The sequence below is a fragment of the Seriola dumerili genome, unplaced genomic scaffold, assembly GCF_002260705.1.
Source record: "Seriola dumerili isolate Sdu_G_001 unplaced genomic scaffold, Sdu_1.0 BDQW01000068.1, whole genome shotgun sequence".
NCBI lineage: Eukaryota > Metazoa > Chordata > Actinopteri > Carangiformes > Carangidae > Seriola > Seriola dumerili.
The window spans coordinates 10,779,641-10,795,322 of record NW_019174323.1 but is presented as its reverse complement, the minus strand read 5'-3'; the positions used below and the strand labels follow the sequence as shown (position 1 = coordinate 10,795,322).

Sequence of the window (15,682 nt, the reverse complement as noted above, 5' to 3'; positions counted from 1 at the left end):
CTAATGATACGATAAAGACATTTGTGTTAGGTGAGTTATAGTGTTTCTGATAATAATGATCAACCAATTTAAAGCCACATACTTACTTACTGTGAAAAGGTTAAAGACCTGTGTAACTAAATAGACATTTAGAGTCTTATCTTTGTGAAGTTTAGAATGCTGAGTTTTTTTCTATCAGTGAGATTATGCTGTTGGTGTTACCGGTTACATTAGGCTACATCTGTCTGATTTTTTTTGTCTTCCATATTCACATTCATGTGTTTAACATACTCTTCATGAACATGGAACAGCTGAATAAAAACTGAAATTGATGTTTTGACAGTTGCATTTCATAAATGATAATTGAGAGTTGTGTGGATGTGAAAGAGCGTCATTGTTTATAAGAAGTTTAGCAGCTAAAGTGATGTCATGCCGTGTGAATTGTCCCTTTGTGCCCAGAGTTCAATTCCATGTCCTCTGCTGATATGAAAATCATCATTATTGTGTTGTGTAGTTGTTGATTGTCTTTTCGTGATCATTTCTTGTTCTCAGGTCTCTCTTAATCTCAATGAGACAGCCCGATCAAATAAAGATCAAATAAACAAATTATGTCCAAATTCAAAACCTCTAACCAGTAAAATTACTTTAACGTGCTGTTTTCATTGCAATTTATTTTGTATAAGCAGTCCTCAAACCTAATACTGAAAAACTCATTGTGTTCAGCACTTAATTTCCTGCTGGCCTGGGACCAACTGTCCAACTGCATGTTTCCTTCTTTCTGTACTCCTCATCAGCCTCATAGCCCTTTGTACTCAGTTAATTATAACAGTGAGGTAAACAGGATGTTCTACAAAGTGGGAGATGTGATATATCACTGACAGTGATGAAGTAATTAGAGAGGAAATCACAATATTGTAAAATTCTCAAAGCATTACAACTTGATACTCTTTACCTACTTTTACAGAGACATCACACAACCTTACAACTGGTCTATTGAAAAAAAATACACACTACAGATACAGTGTTGATGACATCATTGCCCTCATTAGAAATGTACTCATCCACAGAAAATCACAGCAATGATTCCATGCTCCAATTGTTTAAATTGCTTTGACAACAAATATATATATTAATATTAATGTGATAATATAGGGACTGGGGTGAAGAATGCTTATAGGCTATGGTAAGCCTACTATATTTCTTGAACAACCCCTTTAATATTCCAATAAACATGTAGTTTTGTTGAGACATCCCTTCACAGGCTGTCTGAAACTATAAACTGAGTATTCCCCTGTGCATATACTGTAGTGCTGATCATCTACAGTTACTGGCATCGCTCAGGTTTACTTCCACTGCAGTTACACTAGGGGGAACCAAATAGCCGCCAATCACCACGAGTACCTCGAAAAACCAATTTTATAATACAGCGTTTTCCTCAAGATAGAGATAATAAGGCGACAGGAAACAAATTTCAAAGTAATGTGGGGGAAAATAATAAAATGAAAAGAAATTGCTCACGGTTGATTTCATTGTGACATTGTTTGCTCGCTCTGATGCTTTTACCTGATTGGATACAGGCCAAAAAAAAACATTTCCCTATCTATAAGCCCACATCAGGTCCCCCACCCTTCTGTGAAAGAGAAAATTGCCACCCGTGCTGCAGTTCCTCCACAGTCTTTAATTTGAAGTCACTCCTACCAGAGCGTGTTCCCTCAGGCAGAAGTGCGCACTGTAGCCTGCCATTCACATTTAAAGGGTTACTGAATAGCAGCAACTCAGTGGATCGACCAAGGACGGACCTTTGAAATCAGCTTTTGTGTAAAATGTGTTTTTGAATGAGTTTCTTTTTTTTCATGCATGGATGACACCTGAACAAAAAGTTGGCAGATGCAGGAGACTCATTTGAGTAAAGGACCGAGTCTGAATCATGTATTGCGCAGAATCTCTGCTCATTTAGGATTCATTTACACGAGAGGAGCGCATCTCCATCTCACAGGATGCGAGTGGCGCGCTGAATGTTATTGCATGGTTTTGGCCAGGGGGGTACCAAACTTGCGTAAAGAGCCTAATTCTGCACGTGTATTGATTGCCTGTCACAAGTAGGAGATTGATACCATGTCAGCCATAAGGAGGAAATTTGGAGAGGACTACCAGGTGGTAAACACCAACCGGGGCATGACTTTTTCCGCCCCGGTGAAGAGAAAGAGGCAGCGGTTTGTGGAGAAGAACGGCCGCTGTAACGTCCAGCACGGTAACCTTGGCGGAGAGACCAGCCGGTACATCTCCGACCTCTTCACCACGCTGGTGGATCTGAAGTGGCGCTGGAACCTGCTCATCTTCATCCTCACTTACACAGTTGCATGGCTTGTCATGGCTTCAATGTGGTGGGTGATCGCTTACATCCGCGGCGACCTGAGCCACGGCGGCCACGACTCGTCCTACACCCCGTGCGTCGCCAACGTGTACAACTTTCCCTCCGCGTTCCTGTTTTTCATCGAGACAGAGGCGACCATCGGCTACGGCTACCGCTACATCACGGAGAAGTGCCCGGAAGGTATCATCCTCTTCCTCTTTCAGTCGCTGCTGGGGTCCATCGTGGACGCGTTCCTCATCGGCTGCATGTTCATCAAGATGTCGCAGCCCAAGAAGCGCGCGGAGACGCTGATGTTCAGCCAGGACGCGGTGATTTCGCAGCGGGACGGGAAGTTGTGTCTCATGTTCCGAGTGGGGAACCTGCGGAACAGCCATATGGTGTCCGCGCAGATCAGGTGCAAACTCATCAAGGTAGGCTACAGGTTATACAGCGGAGGAGCTCATTGTCTCCAAAACCATTAAACAAGTAGGCGCACTTTGGCGCAGTGAGCATCTGCCTCCTTCTTCATCTCAACTCTACAAATGCCATTATCAAGGCTGCGACTAATTGACAGTCTCTTCATTTGTTCTGAAATTGCTCATTATGTTTTATGAGTGCTTTCCAAGTCATGCATTGAATTCCCATTCATCTCCGGAATTGATTGCATTCCCGGAGGGTCTCTGTGATTTGTAGAGAGGCCATGGTTTTAACATGAGGCTCCAACATCGGATGTATTTTAATAAGTGACCATTTACATTTACCCCCTGCAGCACTGTGGGATTTATCAGGAGTCTTCTGTTTCTTTCTGCTCTCCTCCCTCTTAATCTCTGAGCTGCTGAGTCTGTTGCCTGGTACACTCAGGGTCATCACAAACTAACCCCCCCCCCCCTCTCCAGTCAGCAGAATCGCTGTCAATAGGCTGTATATCTGAGTTAAGGCTCTGCTTCAACTGTCCACAGATGAGATGAATGGTCCCCCAAGGGACAGTAGGTGCAAAACTACGCTTATTGAATAAAAGATCTATTGAACCAATTCTTATACTTAGTGGGCAAAAATGAGGTAAAGACTGTGTTTCCTGAGGCTACTCTCACCTAAAGACAAAAATACCACTAATCTGAAGCGCTGGGTGCTCCATAAGATAGTATATATACACCTATACATACATATAACCTTTTTTTTATGAAGAAGTCCTGCATTCACTTTCTCAAGCAGACTTCAACACATCTCATACACACAGTCCAAACACTGGTAGATATCTGAAAGCTCTGTTGTGACAGGGAGACTTAGTTTTGCTTATGTCGTCTCTGCGGAGTAGTCTGATGATCTCAAGATGTCACTTTACTTTGCAGGGTTCTTGCTCTCTGGTGGTTCTCAAGGGAGAGCCATCATTAAGCTCCCAGTAGGCCTATGTTAGTATCACCATGACTGCATTAATATGGTCACACTTAATGCTTTGTGCTGCACCCTGATTTTATCCAAGCATATAATTTCATTTAAAGTATCATTTTCTGTCCAGTGTCGGACATTTTTTCTTTTGATTAGGATGAAAATAAACTGAAATGGTACCCAGCAGAGAAATAAAAGTGACTCAGTTTAACACATTAAAAGCTGTGATTAAATAACTTATTATCTCTAATGTTTCAGCCCTCTCTAGGACGATTTTCATTTCATTTCATTATCATTTGCTTTTTAATTAATAGCCCAGAAAGGCAAAGAAAAAATATGTTCTGCCTTGCAATTAACAGCAAGGCAGAAATGCAATATCATCAACTTTTCTCCTGCCACATAGAACAGTAGTTTCATTCAGGCAATTTAATATTCTGTTATAGTTTTCTGTAACTTCTACTGCTTTCATCCTATTAATTCAAAACGACTGAAAGCAGTTGGATGTCCACCCATGGGGCACGCTGTCATGTTTGAGCTCGGTCAGATTTGTCTGCACATGATGTTGCCTCAGTAGAATTACCTCTTTTTTAAGGCACATGGGACCACTTCAGATTTATTATTAAAGAAGAATTGTTGGGATAGTTTAAATTATGTTCTCTGTTTGATACCGTAACACAGTACAACTACTTTGAGCTGAAATTTGATTTGCACCTAATCAGCTCTCATTCATAACTTTTAAAGCAGAACATGCTGCAACAACTGCTACAATACTGCTGCATATCAGACACATTAAGCAGAACCAGCAGAGTACATCACCTAATCTTTATCTCTAAGGTCTTTTTTAATGAACCGGCCTGAGTGTAACATAATTACTGCAAACCTAAATACAGTGGGAACATTTACTGTTTGAAGTGCTTTCACCCATCTTTTTTTATTTTATTTTCAGTCCTTGGCTTTCTATCAGAGATCAATTGATTCGATTTAGGTGATGATCCTGATCTGGGATTTCTGCCAGTAAATAATGATCTTTTAAATGAGCATTAAATTATCTTTTAAGCCAGAGCTATTCATGTGTTGGTCGAAGGTCAGACATCCAGGACTTTCCTAATTGGCTGCTAAGGAGCATCAAATTCAGTGGCATCAGTCATGCCCAGAGGACAAACAGTAACCAACCAAAACATGCTCTCCGAGTTCACTTTTATCCACTGCAGTTTCTGATGTTCGCTGCAGGATAATATCTTGAAACAGATGTAGTGATTTGTCATATTTGGATTGTTGATTAAATGTGCAGGATACCACTGTAGCATTGCCGCTGAATGGAGCATTCCAATATATCTTTTAATCTATATTAAAATTGACATTGTAGAGCCCATAAAACTATGCCATCGTGGTGTCAGACTGTACAGTGTATAATGGGGTACTGTAGAATAAATTGACTCTACATCACCCGGTAGTACTATACCTGCACTGTAGAAACAACACCGTGGCTCGTGTTCAGGTAACACACAGCTCAAGGTCACTGTCAGATGGGTTGCCCATAAAGCTGACTGGAGAAATGAGGCATGCTGCAGTAAATCCTAATGATGGAGCTGTGTAAACGCACTGTGGCATGGCACCTGCTATCAATTGTCAGGGATACTCAGGGATAGGCGTGGGCTGTAAATTCTTATGGGACCTGGATACTCTGGATTTTGGCAAAAATTAAAGTTTGTCAGGTTCTTGATCAGCACTTGTGTTGTTTACAAATCATCAAGCAGGGATGCAGCTATCTTTTGCAAATTTTAAAACAGCAGCTTGCATAAAATAGATGGCATGTACGTAATAAGCAACTCAAGCACATTATACTGGTGCATTTTAACTCTTTTCAACTTTATTTTGTTCACAACTGTATATACTTATCCAGGAGGCAGTGAGAGACCATAGGCATTATTTTTCCATTGGCTATCATTAGTGTCAACCTTATTATAAGTTGTTATTATTAGTAGTTTTCCAAAAGATTGTTGCTCGAAATATTTTATAAGACAAAAAAATCCACCAATCACAAGGTTCTGCTGTTATCTTGTGATTGGTGGGGTTTTTCCCCCACTGTGTTTACATGTGATACCGGGGCTGTTTGCTCACATGACTTTTACCAGTTGAAGGTCTGAGAGTAGAGTGAAGTTGGAGCAGCTGCTGGTTCTGGAAGTGTTTTTCTCCAGTCTTAATTCCCATTACAAACAGTATCCTCACTGTCACTTAATATGGAAGCACTGTACTCTCATGAATGGTGTAACAACCACATTGGTTTATATTATGGTACCCAGTTTTATATATTTGAACTTTGTTTCTGAGAAATCATCAATTTGGTCCAGTACGAATACTACAATACACATGAGCCTTGGCCACTGTTACTATGGAGAAAGTCAGATGTATGAATCTGAGCGGTAGCAAATTCAAATTCAATGCTTTGTTGTTGAATCCGTGAAGAAAAAACGCTGCCATAATTGCTGAATTTATCCAATTTGACGAGAATCCAAAAGTGAATTGATTAAAGCTGCAGTTGTGCTGTTTTCTCAACAGATTCTTTAGCTTTCCTCAATCGATGGCATCACACATGTCAGAAACTTTTATGCACCAAGCCTTGTACCTTGAACTTTTTTTTTTCTCTTTTTTTTTTAAAGAACCAGATATTTTACATATCTAACACAACTGTCAAGATTGTCAATGTCAATAGTTCCTCACAACTCTATAACATGTACAAGTGTGATCCCACACAACCGTCACGAAACCTTGCTGGAATGCAAGATCTTTCTAGTAATTCATACCTGCCAGGAGGGATCTTGTTAAAAAGAATAAATAAATAAAGGTACTTTTTGTCAAAACAAGGTAGTAGTCAAAGGAACAGGGACCCTGTTTCTGAATGTGAGTAGAAATTATTTTTAATGCAGTTAAACACACATTTTGTGTCAAGGGTAACGAAGTTGCAAGTGCCTAGACTTGTTACACAATTTTTTGACTTACATACAGTTTTATTTTGAAACATTATCCCTTGGCAGGACTCTCACATTTCTCTATAACCATAATGCATATTAACTTAAAAAGATAACCTTGAATTCCCATTAATATTAATGCACCTTTCATTAATAAACCAATAGAATGTAGTGGTGCACTGACCCCTGCAGCACTAGCAGAATATGATTTTAAAACAGGGAAACATGTTTGCATCTGGTGTGGGGGGCAGCGCGGCAGAGGAAACCCACCCACACTCTAACAAGACAAAAAAAAGTGCTCAGACAAGAGAGAAAGCAAGCAGCAGCAGCAATATGGAAAACCGGAGCCAACAAAAAGACAGAGAAGCAGAGGGAGAGAGTGACAGCTGGGCGGTGCTCGTCAGTGTCAGCAGAAGCTCGTCGCAGTAGGTTGGTCCACAGCGGGAGACAAGTGATAAGGGCTAGTAGTAGCAGATAGACAGGCATGGATGCAGGGGTTTAGCTAGACAGGCAGGCAGACTTGTCAGCATGACTCGCAACATCTGCCACTGTCTAACTCTGAAGGACAAGCAGAAAGAGGAGAAGAAGGAGGTGAAGGGACAGATGAATTAGCTTTAATGGTGCTGTCAAAAGATTGGTAATATGGTAGAGCTCAAATGTGACGTCTGTGTGAGCTTTATGTCTGATGTCCAGCTTAAGCTTCAAAGTCTCCAGCTGGACACACACGGGCATAAGCACACACACATTGCACATGCATGGTTGCATTAAAGACACACAAACATACAAGGACATGTGTGCGCATGCGCGCGCGTGCACACACACACACATACACACTTGTATAACTTTGGCTGTCGCTGTTTGTGTTTCTTTGCATCTCTCTCTCATACACACCTGCACGCGGGCGCACACACACACTGTCAACTGAGGAGGAAGTGAGTCACCAGGGATTGGGCCTGCTTTCACTCAACCAGAATCTCAGGTGGCTTGGTAAATTAAGCACTCCCTCTATATCAGGTCCTCTTACAAAGGCCATTAACTTTCCCCTTGTGGCAGTGACTGGTTAGTGGCAGAAGGAGAACAAACAAGGCTTTCACTCTGTTAAAACCATTCAGTGTTCAGTGTCGAGCAGGTTTCTCCTTCCTTGGAAGAGGTATAATTTTGTTGTAACACCATGGTGGTAGTCAATGGAGCCATGAACGAATGGCCTAAATATGACTTACCAGGAAATTGGTTTCCAATCTCACTGACTTGTAGGAGCATTGCTGACAAACGCAACACGTGCCTGCAGCATCTCAATGACAATTTACATTTTTAAATGATTGGGGGAAAGAAATGAATTAATATAAAGACACGGCAGGCTTTTAAAAATGATTTAATGTGCTTCTCTCACTTATAGTAGAAGGAGGAAGCTTTTCCTGAAGCAGAGATTAACAGCAATATGGAAAAATCAATTGGAAAATTATCACACTTGTATTTAAATGGTATTAAATTCAGAATTTTGCCTGTTTTGGACACTGCTGCAGGATGGGGCCAACAAGCTGATGAATTAATATTTAAATAATAACTGCAACACTGGGTTGCATTTCACTGTACAAAAGTACAATTGCATGAAAATATGAAAGGGAAATCTGAACTACCTAAAGGAGCATCAACTGGAAAATCTACAGACATTTCACATATCAATGTAAGGAATAACAGTAGCAACAAAATGACAAGAATACCCTGAAGACATGTACTTTAAAGCACAGGCAGGTGGTGTGGCTTTTTACAGTCTTTCTTCTCTTTATTTTAAATTTTTTTTTGTCAGGCGTCCACACTTTTCAACAGTGTTTATCCTGATTTAACTTCAGTGGCCATGAGGCATAGGCTCCCTGGCTGCGTATTTCGGGAGCACCCATCATTGATACAGCATGATGGGTGACACGTTCCCTCACCGAGGCAAGCCAGAGATCTGTGGGCACAGACGTCTTCCTGTGAAATGTCACATCCCTCTGTCCTCAACATCACTCTGAATACAAATGGCAGTCTGTTTGCCATCTGTGGACCAAGTGGCTCCTCACTCAAAGGGCCAGAGAGACTACTCTGCATTCAAGTTAACATGAGGCGACAGGGAGAACTATTAGAATTGAGCCATTTAGGAATATAACTTAGTTAAGGTAATAAATTTTATCTACTGGGACAGAGGATTTAATTTTCTCTCTTTTTTATGCTTTTTATTCACTCGTACTGATAGTGGAATTCATATAGGTTTCAGCGCCGTCTGATTGAAACAAACACATTTTTCTTTGTTAATCATTCATTCTTGACATATCAACTGGATTAAGAGGTTTGCATTTGACAGGACAAGAGAATTTATAAGCTCTAAGTTTCCTTTTTTCCACTTCCTTGAGCTTCCTTTCTAATTCCATGTTTTAATTTAACAGCTACTTTATTTGATTGAGCTTGGTTTCTGAAGAGCGAGCACTAGTGTCTTCTCCTTAATCTAATGATACTTGCCTTTGAGGACAGGCTTCTACAGAGAGTTTTTAAGTACTCTAATGTTCTGGCAATGAGGAGGCGTGTACAGAATAAATGATTAGGTCAAAGTGTCTTAAAATATAAATCGTAACCATGCTCATGTTGTCTGACAGAGATGTGAGGGAAGCGGGAGGCCACTGTTTTTCACACCCTTGCTCTTTCCTTTACCCAGCATGTTCACCAGTCAGTGCACAGAGAACAACATCAAGGTCCTGTGAAGTGTTGTTCCTCCCCTGGGTGTATTGTTCCGCTCTCTATCACTAAATGCCAAAAATATGTCCAAATGTTCCTTTTCAAATCAAAATCTACCCCTGCCTCTGCAAGAAAAAACAAAAAACAGTTTTGTTGACTCATCCTGAGCTGAGAGAAAAAATAGATTTTTGGGGAGATTCAACCACCTCTTCTCATTTTACAAAACATGCAGGTGTGTCAGCAAACTCTAAAAAAATCACACTTAAGCAGCTGTCACAGGAGTGTGTTTGGGTGCCATCACATCAACATGAAATCCTAAGACCAAAGATAAAAACGTCTCCTTCTACTTCTTGATCCCCTTCCTCTCTACGTGGGGATGATATAAGAAATCCTTAACAGCTATGATCACTTCCAGTTTATAGGCTTTGTCCCGCCTGCTTTTCGGCCCTAAAATCAACTCCCGCCTAAAAGAGTTATTTATAAGTTTTGCAATTGCTACATAGCCAACGTTAGCATTAACAGCTGTTTACTTAAGAGCCTTGCCAAGAGCCATTGTGGTGTTTTCATTGACCTCTGACTCGGTATCAGAAAATCAGAGTTTTTCCAGTCAAACCGGGGCTAGCTGATTAGCATGCTAACTTCAGTAGAAGAAAAGAGGTGATGGAAATAGAAGTAAAACAAGAGTTAACATTATTGCTTTCCACCAGTGGAGAAAGCTCTGGGCGAATAAAGGTTCAAGTTTGATGCTGAACAATTTTTCTAGACCAGTAAGTGAACAGCTGAAAATGTTAATGTTGATATGTAGCAAAAGCAAAACTTACAAATAGCTCCTTTAACTCCCAACCCAACATCCCACTCCCATTTCACATGGAACCATATCGAATCACAGAACAAAATTACCTTCTTGAAGTCATTTTCATGCACACTGCTTCAGTTACATTCCCATTAGGGTAACATCTGCAAAACATACATGCACACGTATCTGTATTGGGTACTGGATGAAAAATATCTATCAAAGTGGCACAAATTATACAACAAAGATACATAAAATCTCTCCCTGCTGGCGAAGCAGGCCTCGTAGACTGCACACCAGCAAATCCTGTGGGTCATAAAAACCCTGCAAGATATAAAAAACAAGGCCTTGAATTTTTGGAGGGACTCCATTCACAGGCTTGTTGATAATATTCATCCCTGCCGTCTGTCAGGACCACTTGCTTTATTCACTATATTGTCAGACACCAGTGGTTGTGCTTTATACAGCCGAACCGACTGATCCATAAAAAGGACAATAATGATTGTGCCTTTAAGCGCTGGTCAGAGAGGTCAGAAGCAAAGTGAGTTACACCTCTGTTATAAATTCTCTTCATATTTTTTTTACTCAAATGAATAATTTTCCCTTTGCAAAGGTTGACCTTCTGTCAAAACAAATAATAGCTATAATAATTTAAATCTTATAAGCAACTGATTTGTATTTATTTATTTATTTATTAGAAAAATTAACATTGAAAAAAAATGAACACAATTTTCTATCTGAATTTGTGAACCCTTAAGTCTTTGAAACTGCACCACTTGAAGATACCTGCTGGGAAAATCAAAGAGGGGAATTTAAACCACATTACTACAGAAGCATGGAAATATTTCAGTGCTATAAATAAAGTGCTATTTAAATTCAAAATTAAGCGGTGGTTAAATGTCACAATTAGGCATTCACTTACTAATACGATTATTATTTGCTTTCATAACCCTGTGCTCTGACCCCGCTGTGGAGGAGAAAGTTGAAAGAATTATCCTGAATCGTAAGTAAAAATGTAAATGCCCTGTTTGTTTGTTTTTCCAGTCCCGGCAGACACCTGAGGGTGAGTTCCTGCCCCTGGACCAGTGTGAACTGGACGTGGGATTTGGGACGGGGGCGGACCAGCTCTTCTTGGTGTCGCCTCTAACCATCTGCCATGAAATCAACACTAAGAGCCCATTCTTCGATCTGTCGCAGCGCTCTCTCATGAATGAGCAGTTTGAGATTGTTGTCATCCTAGAGGGCATTGTGGAAACCACTGGTTAGAGCTAATTATATTTTCTTACACCAATAGTGTGTTTAGTATCTACTTATCTATCTATCTATCTATCTATCTATCTATCTATCTATCTATCTGTATATACATACATACATGTATATGTATGTGTATATATATTTAACTCTGAATAAGCATTGTTTCATCATCATTTAGCCTGTGGCCTAGGCCATTTCTCAGTAATATTTAACAGAATATTTAATTTCATGGTCTTTAAATATTCAATAGCACAAGCTCTTCTTCTTTTCCCTGAAAGGAATTCACCACTTTTCTTTTCAGTTCCCTGTCTGGCTTTCTGTCCATTTTTATTTAATAGCCCACTTTCTGAAGTAATATCTCCTTTTTGTATTTTTCTTGTCTGTATTTGAAATATTCCTCGACAGTAATGTCTCTTCTTTCATTCATAGGTATGACATGTCAGGCGAGGACATCTTACACTGAGGATGAAGTCTTATGGGGTCATCGTTTCCTCCCTGTCATGTCACTGGAAGAGGGCTTCTTCAGAGTCGACTACTCCCAGTTCCACAACACCTTTGAGGTCCCTACACCTCCCTACAGCGTCAAAGAGCAGGAGGAGAAGTCCTCGCTGACGTCACCCAACCCTCTACCTGTTGCACCCAACCCCTCCTCTCCTCTGCTGGGCAATGGCGGCCGTGGAGGCCGCAGGGAAAGACTCCTGTCAGCCGACTATGCAGATCACGTAGAGGACCAACCCTCTAGACTGCCCAGCAAACTCCAACGCATGAGCTCCACCAAGGAGGAGCACCTCTGGAGGGGGCTGAAGACAGGGCCAGCATTGCCAGGGGGGAAAGCCTCCAGCACAGGAGACTTGCCACTTAGTATTCAGAGGCTGAGGTCCAGCTCCATCCCAGCTGCAAGGCAGGGACATCCAGAGGAACAGGTCCAGCTGTTGTCCTTGGACGGAGATGCCGAGGAGGGTGAGCTGGAGAAACACAGACTGCCAGCAGCCAGTAACACCATCTCTGCTCCAACCCCAACACCAATCCAGATCCCTTTGGTAGGGAGTCGGCCGGAGGACAACCTTCCCCCCAAACTGCGCAGAATGAATGCTGACCGCTGAATTCTGCAGTCTACCTTTAAGACTAAAAAAACATTTTGAAATTGAATCAGGCTTGATGGGCATTGTATATACATAAAGACTACTGTGATATAAGTTTTATTTTTTTTTTGCAGATTTTGTCCAGTATTTTACATTTACTTACTTACTTAGGCTCTCTACTAGGTTGTCCATTGCCACAGATAGAAGGACAACACCAATAAGCCATCCATCCGCTCATACTGTGAGTCGTTTTTTGATAGATCACCATCTGTGCCCCCTACTGACTTTTAACACTTCTGCCCTTTTGCTTGTTTCTTTCACTTCTGTTCATGGAGTTGCATCAAAGACTTTCTGAATATCTCATACAACAAATATTTTCAATTAATCAAGCACCAAAGAGGCAGTCATAAATAAGACTGACCTGAATTGACTTTTCACTAAACCCCTCCACCAAACAGTGATTGTCCAATCAAAGCATAGTGACCATAGGCCTGTCAAGCTCTGGATTTTCCCTCAATACTCAAGCGGTGCACATGGGGCTGTAGCAAGAGTGATAGTCATTTAAAGAGTTTGGATGGAAGTGTCTTTCTGTTAACTTTCAAAAACACAAGAGCAAAAAAATGTGAGCAAATGATTAAACTGTGTGTTTGACTGCTCTGAAGCAAACGTTAGCATGTCCTACTAACAAGTCTACAACCTGCAGCGCTAACCAAACGCGACTTTCAAGGCCAAGGAGCTTGGAATTAACTACCTACTTTACAGTTGTTTGTACAGGTTACATTAAAAAAGAAGCCCAGTTCATGACTAACACATTCACTGTTAGTAATTTTTCACTGTGTGGGCATGGAAGCTGTCAGAGTTTAGGCTAATGTTAGCAGCTGTTGCCTGCTCTTTATTTGATTTGGGAAATGTTACATACCATTAACCCCAGCCAGTCCTACTACCTATTGTTATGTTTCCCAAACACATTAGTATTCAATCTAAAGCCTTTTCTCTTCTAATAATGATAATCTTAAAACTGAAAATATATTTTGTAAAAATAATAATTGGTATGTGAGCTACGCAGTCAAACAGGGTTATGTAAGAACAAAATAAAACAGCGATGATCTCACATCTTTCCTTCACACTTGAGTGACTAGCTCTACACAGCAACACGAGAACAAAGCTATTTTTTCTTTTATCACACAATCATGTACAGTATATAGCCACCAAGTGTGTAGTTTTAAAAAGAGTTAGACAGAGTTTTCATGGAGCTAAAGTTTTGTATCTTATGTACAAAATCGACGGTTACTGGCTAGAAATGAGAAACCTGCTTTTGTCTACCTCTGTCTGAAATCAACAACCCATTGTTTCTAAACTTACTGAGAAATGTGAGTGATAAATTACCTGTTATCACTGTAAACTGCATACATGCTGTGTGAGAACGAAAGCTTGGTAGGCATGGGGCTTAGCGAACGGTCAATCAACATGAATTGGGTGAAAAAAAATTCCTCAAAACTCTGGCACACAAGTCAGGTTGATACACTATATTTGCTTATCACTTGTACTGATTATTTGTGTATTTGAATGCACATTTGAGTTGTATGTTTACAACTATACAATTTTAACTATTTCTACCCTTTGGTGCAGTGTTTGCATTGGCATACGCATGGGTGACCAAATGTAATCACATGTCAATTTTGGACTACGGACTTTCTTTCATCATGAACTGATTTATTAAAATGTAAAACAAAAATCTGGGAATGCAGGGATGCTGACATCAGGGGACACATATTATTGCCAATATAAAGGTAAGATAAAACTTCATATTGCAACTACTAAATAATAAATTCTTTGAAATCACACCTGTGTCTATGTGTACAGAATTTCTTTCCATATGCTGCATCACATTTTCTGTGGGACTCCAGTTGTGTATGTGCTGGCTCTGTCAACATTTCAGCACCCGGAGGTATTTTAGCCGTCATTATGCATCAGTAGCTTATGTGTCGCCCACTGTGATGGTTTAACCAACATTCATCAATTATTAAAACCTTAAATGTGAGTGTGAGTAGCTTCTATTTTGAAGCAACTTACAAGAGGGCAAGAGTTCAGGGTAAAAGAAACTTAAAAATGTTAATTTACCAGGTTAACGTATGTACTCCTTCCTCTGCTCACTTAACGTCAAAGCCTTTACCTTTTCCTCTGAGCTATGATTTTGTTGTCTGGCTGTTTACCAGGCTGCTCTGTGGCACTTCATTTTGTCTTGATTGTGCCTATCGAGGTGGAAATGCTCTAGAAAAGGGCGATTTTCCAGACATTACACATCTGAGGATGTCCAGAGCTAATTAGTCATACTGTGAAGAACAGCAGAAAACAGAAATTTGATTATGTAACTCATTGACAGTACAAAATGACCTCTGTCCAGCTTTAGATAAAATTAACTCAGATAAATGATAGGAAGACGAATAAATCACAGACCATTCTTCACACAGACATAATATTGTATAATGATGGATTCAGCTGTAAAGAAAAATCTGTTTTGCTTGTTACTCAGTCATTAAATTATGCTTGGGAAATAGATTAGTCTAATTTTCATTTCAATTGCACTTCCTTAGTGGAATGAAGGTCATTACATCTATAAAAAAAGAATAAAATATGCTATGTATAATAATAAGCATGGCTCACTGTAAGAAATGGATGAGATCCAACCAAACGTAAAAACTACATTTGAGCTGATTAAAAACAGAAGGTGGAAACAGAAACTATAGTTGATCATTACACACCAATGCATCTACTAGACATAGCTCACACAACTCTGTTCCAGACAACTTTTATCAAAGTTTCATAAACAACTCCTACTGTTAGAGACAGTTCAATTAATACTTCAATGATGAAAAGTAACTAAGTACATTTACAAAGGTGCTTAACTTAAGGTGGATTCTGAGGTACTTGACCTTTACTTAAGTGCTTCCATTTTATATTATTTTTAACATCTACTACACTGCATTTGAGTAAAAACTTCACCTAAACCAGCTACAAATTTAAGTTTACACATGAATCCATTAGCAATAATGGTCAAATAATACACACAAACAGGACTTATTCTGCCAATCATGTACTTTTACTTTTGATACATTTTGCTGATAATAATTCTGTACTTTTACTTAAGTAAACATGT

General features: G+C 40.0%; 1 protein-coding gene across 1 annotated transcript; it reads left to right on the top strand.

The window, feature by feature from the left end:
- Positions 1 to 1,801: 1,801 nt before the first annotated feature.
- LOC111219890 (G protein-activated inward rectifier potassium channel 1-like) lies at positions 1,802 to 14,288 on the top strand. Its single transcript, XM_022742729.1, has 3 exons — positions 1,802 to 2,763; positions 11,234 to 11,450; positions 11,873 to 14,288. The coding sequence occupies exons 1-3, from the start codon at positions 2,095 to 2,097 to the stop codon at positions 12,544 to 12,546; spliced, it is 1,560 nt and encodes a 519-aa protein (XP_022598450.1). The 5' UTR covers positions 1,802 to 2,094; the 3' UTR covers positions 12,547 to 14,288.
- The last annotated feature ends 1,394 nt before the right edge of the window (positions 14,289 to 15,682 follow it).